Source organism: Poecile atricapillus, chromosome 13, assembly GCF_030490865.1.
Source record: "Poecile atricapillus isolate bPoeAtr1 chromosome 13, bPoeAtr1.hap1, whole genome shotgun sequence".
In the NCBI taxonomy this organism is placed as follows: Eukaryota; Metazoa; Chordata; class Aves; order Passeriformes; family Paridae; genus Poecile; species Poecile atricapillus.
Window position 1 is genome coordinate 322436 of NC_081261.1, and position 10065 is coordinate 332500.

Below are 10065 nucleotides of genomic sequence, written 5' to 3' on the forward strand. Positions count from 1 at the left end.
AGCTTCCCCAAGGACAGGGGTGTCCAGCAGGGGCAGTGACGCCCCGGGCAGGAAGGAGCAGTCCCCGGGCAGGAGCATCCCCGGGCAGGAGCATCCCCGGCGGTGGGAGCATCCCGGGCAGGAGTGTTCCTGGGGCAGGTCTCCGAGCAGGACCGTGTTGGTGTTGGCGTTCGGGGCCGGGGCCGCGCCGCGCTCCGCCCGCCCGCGCGGTGCCGGTCGGTGCCGTATGGGAGGAGCCACCGGGCACCGCCGCCCCTGCGCCCCCCCCGCCGCATTTGGCGGCCGCCGCCGCGGAGCAGGGCGCGGGGGGGGATGATGGATCCGCGGCTGCGGCTGCTGACGCCCCGCGCCCGCCTGCCCGCCGTCAATGGAGGAGGACGCTGAGACCCGTAAGATCAGCAGCAGTTTCCTGCGAGACCACAGCTATGCCACGGAAGGTGAGCCCGGCCCGCAGCCCCCGGCCCGCCCGCAGCAGGTGAGGCCGCCCCGCAGCGGCCCCGGCCCCCGCCCGCAGCGCCGCTCATCGCCCCGCGCCCTCCGCCGCTGTCCCGGGACCGGCAGCGCTGCCGCGCCCGGGCTGCTCAGCCCCAGGGCGGCGGCCCCGGGGGCTCGGTGCGGGCGCGGCGGTGCCGCTCCGGTGACTCAGCAGCGCCCGGTGTCGCTGGGTGGGCTCCCCTGGGCCGGGCCGGTCCCTCCGCGCAGCGGAGACGGCGGAGCCGGGGCACCGAGAGCCGCCCGCAGCAGCGCCCGGAACGCGGCCGCCCCCATCTCCCGCTCCGGGGCGGCCGAAGCCTCGCGTTCCCGCCCTGTAGCGGAGCCCCCAGCCCTGCCGGGCTGCTCCAAGAGCCCCTGAGCCTCCGCTCCTCCGGCTCCGGGAGAAACGGGAGTCCCGACCCCTCCGCAAGCCCTTCCCCGCTGGAGCGGAGCCCGCGGGGCCGGAGGGATGCGGAGCTCGTCGGAGCCAGAGGGATGCGGGAGGTGGCAGCGGTTCAGGATCGGTTTCCTCAGCCCCTCAGGGCTGTCGAGGTGCTGCAGGTGGCTGAAGCCGCGCTGTGGGGTGCGGGAATACTGCAAACGCTGGTGCAGGTCTCGTCAATGAACAGTTGTCTCGGGGCTATTTTCACTACAAGCTGCTTCAGGAAGGTGTATGAATTCTGACGGCGTTGCAGATGCAAGGAGATGCCAAGGCTGTTGGATACAGATAATGTCACAGTCCCGGTGAGGCTCATGGTGCATTTGAAAGTGATTTCCCTTAATGGCTCAAGAGCGGAGAAGATGGTGTGGCCATGTTCAGTTCAGGCATCAGAGCATGAGCTCAGCCTGCACATGATGCTGCAGCCACCACAAAGGCAGCTCCATCAGTGAGGGGTGTGAAGGAGGGATGGGGATGGAACTGCTGTTGCCTCTGCTGTCCTCCCTGGTAGCTGAACAGCTGTCAACTTCACATCAGCTCTGTCACAACCTCCCTTTGCTCTCTCGCTTCAGGAGGAAAGTGCAGCTGATGTAAAGCAAAACTGAACCCCCCACCCTTTCTGGTAGCACTGACACCTTCAACGAGGCTTCAAAAACCAGACTCCACACCAGAGTCTGAGCAGGCTTTTTCATAGCTTAATGAGTAGCCAAAGAGGCTTTCCCGTACTGTGTCATCCTCAGACTCAGAGGAAGCCAGACTTTGGGAATTTTGTCACATGGCTAAAGGAGGGTTTAGCTAGTGGGAGATCTTTGGCTTGATATAGTAATGGAAAGCTTTGGATACCTGGTGAGCCAAAGAAATGGTGGTTGGTGTTGCTTGTGTGTAGCTGGAATGCGAGTGCTCAGCATGAGAGCCCGCAGGTGCTGGGGATGGAGGGATTGTCCTGGGGAATCCCTGGCTCTGCTGCTCTCCTTGGCTGTTTCACACTGCAGGCCTGGGGTCCAGCAGGACTTGCTGTGGGGCCAGGTGCTGAGTGCACTGTGGGGCTGGGGAGTGGGCAGATCTGCATGGGGCTGAGTGATGGACCTGTAGAGGCCACACCACGCTGGTGGGACATTTCTGCTGAGAGAGGTGGTGCCAGCCAGGGCTTCCAGGAGGGTACTGTGGCCAGGATGGGACTGAGCTCCCACACCTCCCAGTTGTCTGGCTCACATCACCATTTTCTGTGCTCTAGGAAGGATGAATTTGCTGTTGCTGCATTCTAAAAAGCAACCGCAACAGCCAGCAAATGTAAAATTGGGCTATGGCTACCTTGTAGTGACCTGCTGAGAACTCAGGTTTCCTGGTGGGGCAGGGTGGAGGGTTGAGATGAGCCTGCAGTGATTTCTGCTGGTGGCACTGGGAAGGCTGGGGATTTTCAGTGGTAAGATCCAGTTTGTCTGTAGTCTGTGGCTGTACGCTGGCATTTTCAGAAGAACCTTGTGCGTCGTACTAGGGAGCCATAGCAATCCTCTCGGTAGAAATGAAACAGAGACATTTGTGCAGTAGATGACTGAATCAGCCAGTGTGATCCTTGCTGCGGTGGCAGGGCAGGGGGAAGCACAGGAGGGGATTTAATGGCTGTGTATCAGCCGGGAGTTTTTCTTCATACTGTATAGAAGTCCTGACTCCATGCAATGGTGCTGCTAGAGGGAGGCTGACTGCACTTTGAAATGGTAGATTCTGATAAGATAAAAAAATTAGTTCAGATTTATTTTTTCTACATGTGAAAGCAGCATATGCCTAAAATGCTGTGGTATCCAGTTGAGAAAGAAGAAAATCCTTCCAAATGCTGTGCAGCAAGTGCAGACTTGCTTTGGAAATGAAGGTGTCTCTGGTGTGTCAGCTGAGGGAAAGAGCCGGGTTATGTAATTTGCTTTTAGTGAAGTGTCGTTGTCACTTAAATAGGTCTGGTATTTTCATGCAAATATGGGGTGAGGATGGTATTTCACAAATGCACATTTGAATGCCTTGTTCTTGTGCAGCTCAGAGTATTGCTGAGAAGTAACGGGGCTCTTGTGCTTGGGTTGCCAGGGAGGTGCTGAGGTGCAGCCCCCATCCCCAGCCGTGTCACAAGGTCTGCCGGGCACAGGGAGCAGGGTGAGCAGGTTCCAGGGAAATGCCAGCTCAGATCTCAGAGCACTCCTGCAGAGCAACAGATCTCCCATGAAAAATGTCCAGAAAATATGCTTGATTTGTTCTTGCTTTGCATAAATCTATTTTCATTGACCATTCTGCTAAGTGCCCAGCCAAAAGTAGGACAAATTGAGACATTTGAATACAAACAACCTTTGGAGCAGCTTCCACTTCTACTTGTGCTTGTTGCAGATATGGCCTCAAGGGTCCTTCCTACCCCCTTCCACAAGTTGGTCCATTTCAGCAGCTGGACCCAACACGCCCGTCTCCTTCAGGCTTCAGGCTGTGGGTGTTTTTTGCTTTGCTGTTCACCTGGCATGTCTCAGAGCTCTTGCAGCAGCTGACGGTTGGGTAAATACGTCCAAGCAAGAGAGGAGTGACATGAATGAACCTTTCCATGAGCCCTGCCCTGAGCCCTACCCAGCCCGTGTGCTCAGCAGCTTCAGGTGGGACAGGAGCTCAGTCATGGTTCATCCCAGTGGGACAATGCCTCATATTGGTCCTCCATGTCTGTGCACACCTGTCCTGTTGCAGGTATCCTCTGACGAGGGAAGGATTCTGAGCACCAGGCTGGCCTGGGGGCTGTGGGTCCCTCCTGGACACCACGATCGTGGTGCCCTTGTACCCACGATTGCCAGCGTGGCACGGGGAGGAGGAGTGGTCTCACCTGGGCTTCATGGGGAGGTGGGCATGGCCAGGTGGTTGTGCTACTGGAGAGGGATCCTTGGGAGTACTCATGTCCCAAGGCCATGGTGTGGGGCCACTGTGGAGGGCCATCCTGGCACCCCCTGAGAGATGCTCCTGTTTCCCAATGGCTCTGCCAAGGGACCTTCTCCCCTGTGGGCACGGAGCTGACCCGGCTGGGGCTGCATGGCCTTGAGGATGTACCGTGCCCTCCTGCTGGGCAGGACAGTCATGGCACCTCGCAGCCACTCGTGGGCCACTGCATGGCTGCTCCCTGCACCCTTTCCCAGGTCTGGCTAATGCCTCTACAAATCTTTAATCTCCTGAGGGAGTGTTTCCCAAACCGAATAGGTTTTGCTGTTGAGAAATCTATCACTAAGCCTTTATTTCCTTTTCATGATTTAATCTTGTTACTCCCACTGTAACTCTCTGTCCCCCTCTCAGTCGTTCCCATCCTGCCTGTATCCTGCCCTGCCATCGTGCTGCAGGAGGGGGCCCTGATGCAAGGGAAGTTTGCCTCGAGCTCTCTGTGGTACAGTGGTTGCTTTTTAAAATATCTGTGTGTAGTCTCCAGGAAAACACCAAGTGAAACATTTCTCAGTGCTAGGTTAGGGCAAGAGCTGTTGGGTATTTCTGTTGTTGCAAAAGATGCAAATTGCTTGGAGATCATCTGGATTGAGATTTAATTAATCCAGGAACCTCTGTGAAGTTGTTTTATCACATGACTGCTTTGGTTACAAAACAGAGTCCCATCCTTTCTGCTTTTTATTTATACACATGTACTGTGTTTGGACATCCCTTCCTCTTCCTGAGCCTGTGCTCCCCCCAGGGAAGGACCCACAGACATGTCTCCTTCTGCCTAATACGGGATCTCTGCATAACTCAACTGTTTTCAGTGCTCTACGTCAAAGCCGATTTGGGGATACTTTAATCTACAGATTAATGAGAGAATAGATGTGCCTAGGGACTCAGTAATCTAGAGATTACTGAGAGGGCTGGGAGCAGGTAATGATGTGACTGACCCACTGCAGATGGACTGTGAGGAGTGTGCTGGTCACTGGTGATGGCTTGCATCTGTCTCAGTCTCCTCAACTCTGTGCAAGAACCAAGCTGCTCCCTCTCCAGTGCTGGGGAAGCTGGGTCACTCCCAGCAGGCACCAGCAGCCACGGGGAGGGCTCTGGCCTTACAGCCTGGAGTTACCCTGGTCCCTGTTGCTGTGGGTCCCTGTGTTCTGGGGACCAGCTGCAGCGGGTCAGAACCCAGCACTGGTCAGGCCCTCAAGCCCAGGACCCCAGGCTATGCTGTTGGGTGCTTGCAGGGTGATCCTTGGGGTGCCAGACAGGACAGCCCCATCTCCAGATTTCAAAATGGAATTGAGGGACTTGGTGAAGTGGTCAAGATTTACTAAATGTAGAGAGACCAGCTCTGGTTCATGAGCCCCCTGAGCTGAGCATTGCAGAGTGTGGGAGAATATTAATGGAAACGTTGTGTGGTTGCTCTGTTTGTGTATTGCCTGCTGTCTGTTGGAGACGGGACGCTGGGCTGGATGTGCTCCTAATCTGACCCAGCAGATTGCCCCTGTGGCTGCTCGTGGGAACAGGAGTCTGCAGGGCTGTGCCAAACCCCTGACACCTCCTCCCAGAAGAGCTGGTGAGATCTGGTGCCTGGAAGGTGGGTGGAAAGGCTTGATGCCGTGGCAGACTAGGTGATCATCAGCTTCCCTAACTCTGCAAGCTGGAGCAGAGGTGCTTAGAATCATGGAATCATATGATCATTAAGGCTGAAAAAGACCTCCAAGATCACTGAGTCCAGACTTGCTTGTCAGTGATTAGTTGGGGGAATAAATGTTTGTGGAAAAATTCCTTTGAGAATACACATATTCCAGCTGCTGGATGGCTTGGGAGCGCTGCCGTGTGAGCCGGTGCCTCCGTAGCCACTGTGAGAGAGGTGTGGGCTGGTGCAGGGGTGAGGGGTGGCTCACGCAGTGGAGCCCAGGCCTGTGGACCTGGCAGGATGCTGATCAGGCAGCTTAAAAAGAGCGGCTGCTTCCTCCCTGCCGCTCCCCACGGGGCTGTGAGGCTGCGGGCAGAGCCCCGGGCTGCGGGCAGAGCCAGGGCTGCGGGCAGAGCCCGGGCTGCGGGCAGAGCCCCGGGCTGCGGGCAGGAGCTGAGCCGAGCGGGCAGAGCCCCGGGCTGCGGGCAGAGCCCCGGGCTGCGGGCAGAGCCCCGGGCTGCGGGCAGAGCCCCGGGCTGCGGGCAGAGCCCCGGGCTGCGGGCAGGAGCTGAGCCGAGCGGGCAGAGCCCCGGGCTGCGGGCAGGAGCTGAGCCGAGCGGACAGAGCCCGGACTGAGGGCAGAGCCCGGACTGAGGGCAGAGCCCCGGGCTGCGGGCAGAGCCCCGGGCTGCGGGCAGAGCCCCGGGCTGCGGGCAGAGTCCCGGGCTGCGGGCAGAGCCCCGGGCTGCGGGCAGAGCCCCGGGCTGCGGGCAGAGCCCGGGCTGCGGGCAGGGCTGGCACAGAACTCCCGGGCAGCGCCGTGTGAGCACCAGGGCTCCGTGGGGACTGCGGGCACCTGCCGGGGTCCGGCAGCCAGAGCTGCTGCAGCGGCTGCACAGCCGGTCTGCCTGGAGCTGAGCTACGGAACCACAGATTTCTCATCTCAGCTTCCCTGTGCAGAGCTGCTGTGACTGCCGGGCACCTGGCAGCCCTGGCCAGTGGCACCTGAGCTCTTTGCAGCCCTCCCGAAATCCCCATGAGCTGGGGAGCTGGCGATTGCCCTGCCCTGGAGAGGGGCAGTTGAGGCACAGCGAACCCAGAACTGGCCTGGGCCTGACCCCAGTGTTCTGGGAAAGGGTGAGATGCCACCGTGGCCACCTGCCCCAGGCTTGGGCACCGGAGGCCAGATGTGTGGATGCTGGTGTGTTGTTTGTATGCTGTCAGGAATGCTGTCCCCAGGTCACCTCCCTGCCATCCTCCCAGTAAAGGTGTGATTGTGCTATTGGAGTCAATGTCTTGTTGTTTTTCCCTGATGCACCTGATTTCTTGAAGGGAAAGGGTTGTCCTCTCTTGCCCAGGGGGTCCCGGGATGAGGCAGGTGGTGTGTGGTTTGTTTGGGTTTTCAGCCTTTATCTGCTTAAACCCCCAGCAGCGCAGACCTCACTGCAGCTCCAGCTCACTGCTTCAGGTTCAGCTCACAGAGGGTGTCGTGGTACTGTGAGGTGCCGTGTACACCTTGGGAAGGAGGTAAAGTGCCAGACAGGTCAGGAGCTCCGTGTTGTGACACCACAGGAAGCTGCAGGGGCCCCGACAGCGGGGCTCGGGGAGAACAGGGAGTCGCTTCCAGGCAGCTGAATATCCAGGAGGATCCTGCCTCGGTGGCAGTGCTGTTTGTCTGCATTGCATAGAACTGTTGTGCAGCCTTTGTGTTTCCTTTAAAGGCTGTTCCCTCACTTCCTCGGGTGCCACAGCTGTTCGGCCACGCGCAGGGACCATCTCTTCTAACGTCATGCTAAGGCAGGTCCTGGGAATGGAAACGTAACCAGAATAGAAACCAGGAACCAAAGCAGCCGATTAATCCTCATTTTGATCTGCTCTGTCCTGCATTTCAGCTGATTCCCTGGTGTGGTCATAAAACACAACCATTATCTCAGCTTTCCCAATGTGCAAACAAATTGCTGTGATTTTCCTACACTTGGATCAGTCCATATCCATATTCTCTGAACAACAATAAAACATTAATGGAGATAAAGACTGTTATCTCCCTCATGTCTATTTTGTCATTGAAATAACAACTTTAAATGTTAAGAGTGCTGAGATCTATAATGCCAAGCCTGCTCAGCAAAAATAAATCATGTTTCATAGAGCACATTACCATTTATTGCCGCTGCATTATCTGAAGCCAAGAGTGGGTGTTAACCCTGTGATAACGTCCTCAAAGGGGATTTTAAATAATTTTGTATTTTAATTTTAAAATTCTGTTGACTGCCTGGTTTGATCTGCAGCTCATTTTAGTGCAAGGGGTACCAAAGCCAAACCTCTCCAAATGCTGATGTTGAGCTTGCTGAGATGTACAACAGTGGGGAAACCCACCAGGACCCCAAAACAGCTTCTGGTTCAGCTGTGGCTTCAGTGAACCCAACCCAACTCACCCACATGAGCAGGGCTCCCTAAACGTGCTCACTTTCAAGGTTTTGAAGACTTTGGAAGACCAGTGGGTTTTTAAAGTTTCATCTTGGTGCTTTCATTCTTGATATCTGGGTCCTCATCAGCTGATAGCAAGCTGATAGCAGGAGAGACATGTCTCAGTTGTGATTTGAGGTGTGACCTGAGCTGGTGTAGCTCCACAGTCAGAGCCCTTGAGGTCCTGCCCTGCCCTCAGCCTGCCCTGGCACCCTGACTGCTGGGGATGGAGCAATGCTGTGCCACAGCAGTGCAGAGTGATGGAGCCAGCTCCAGACCGGTGTTCTGTGCCCAGTGCTGGGTGTTTTGGGTGTCCCCTGGTTGGCTGCAGCTGTGCTACCGTGGTGGTGCTGCCCCTTGCTGCCTTGGCAGAGCTGGGGGCAGTGCTTGGGCCGCTGCCCGTGTGCTGCTGTATCACCAGGTAGCCCTGAAATGAGCAGGGCAGCCTCGGTGCTGACCTATCTGGCGTTTCCTTGCATCCCCTTCGGGAGCTCTGTGAGTAAAGGCAAGGAGGTTGGGCCCTGATGAACAGCAGCTTCCCTGAGGAGTGCAGGCATTGACCAAACACCACGTGCCAGTGCCTGACTGCCCATTCCTGCAGCTGCTGAGCAGGGCTGACAGATCCCTTCCCTTGCAGGCTGAGTCAGTTTTACCGAGTGAAAAGAAAGAAGGGGACGAGGTCAGGGAGTGCAGGGGGCACCAACCCTTGGGTCTGTCTCACCATGGAGCTCAGACTGACGGTGCCACATGCTGACCGGTGCTGGGGGGGCTGTAGCTTGTTTAACATTAAACTCAGTACACAGTACACAACTCTGGGTGTTTGTTCTTGTGTGTTTGTGGTGCAGCTCCTGCACAAACCCTGCACTGGGGAGAGTGCCCATCTCATGGGTGGCATTCCAGGGGCATGGGGGCCCTGTGAAAGGTGTCTGGAGACCTGCAGTGTCCAGATGTGCAGGCATGAGGCTGTTCAGCCAGCATGAAATTGCCCACAAGAAAACAAGCTTTGCTTCCATGGGGTCCTGCTCTGTAGATCCCCGAGGTGCTGTCCTGAGGGTGGGGTGCATGCACCAGTGGAAGCTCACTGAACCTATAGCTGCCTGTGGATGGGACACAGGCCTGCTGTTCCTAGTTCCACTGGAAACCTCTAATGATTAGGGGGACCCTTGCACTTGCTGTTTCAGAGCAGGAGATGGGGTCTGCTGCTGGAGGTTAGATGCCAGCAAAGGCAGAGGTTGCTCCAACCTCAGCTGGCAAGTTGTCTGTGAAAACGTGCATCTCTATGGGATCTGGGGAATGGAAGAGAGAGAATTAGAGAGTCTGTTTTGGAGAGCCCTCCCTCACAGTCCCTGAATAAACTTGGCCTTCATTTCAGCAGGCTGACAGATTCTTAATTATAATAACAGCGTGAGCAGTGTTGCTTTGTAACTGGTTCCCCATTGAAAATTTCTGGCTAGCAGGAACGGTGTGCCAGATGTCTGCCTGTGATTGTCTCTGCTCGGGAAGATCTGTTCGGGTAACACTCTCAGCTGGAGGATACGAGTCATGCAGGGATCCAGAGGCACTCCGCTTGTTTGCCTGATTTCTTGGCAGAAGCCGGAGTCCCATCAGAATCTTCACAAGCGTCTCTACAGCAGTTTCCTTCCACAGAACTGCTCTTTGAAGGCACCAGAGCAAGCAGGGACCTGCACCTCTATCAGCAGTGACAAACTGTTGAGTTTTGGCTGAGTTTTGGTGATGGTGTTTCTCCACCCTGGCCTTAGGTGAGGGCTCTGTTCTGGGGGTTTGTGCAGACCCAGCATGATTTCTGTCTGTAGGTCATGGCTGGAGTTCTGCAGCAGCAGGACCCTGCCTGCCATGGTGATGCTTGTGAGTCCCAGGAGCTTTGCTGGCTTTGCTCACCAATGCTCACAGCTCACAGCTGTGAGCTGTGCTTCTGCTGTGCTCTTTGTGTTGAGTGGAAAGCAGCCCAGGGGAATGGGTGGAGGGGCTGGAGGCACAGTCACTGTGGGGAGCCTCTGGACTGTTGCAACAAGTGTGTTGTGGTGATGGAGAAAACATGGTGCTGATGGGCTGTCGTGCTGCTGGCATCCTGGAGGTGTCTGAGGGAAGCCCCTCC

At 56.6% G+C, this 10065-nt stretch overlaps 1 protein-coding gene across 1 annotated transcript in view; it reads left to right on the forward strand.

Moving 5' to 3' along the window:
• The first annotated feature begins 275 nt into the window (after positions 1 to 275).
• PPP2R2B (protein phosphatase 2 regulatory subunit Bbeta) overlaps positions 276 to 10065 on the forward strand; it is a 47765-nt gene continuing 37975 nt past the window's right edge. Inside the window, exon 1 of the mRNA XM_058849188.1 lies at positions 276 to 437. Within this exon, the coding sequence (XP_058705171.1) occupies positions 368 to 437 (70 nt within the window). The 5' untranslated portion in view covers positions 276 to 367. The remainder of the gene's footprint in view (positions 438 to 10065) is intronic.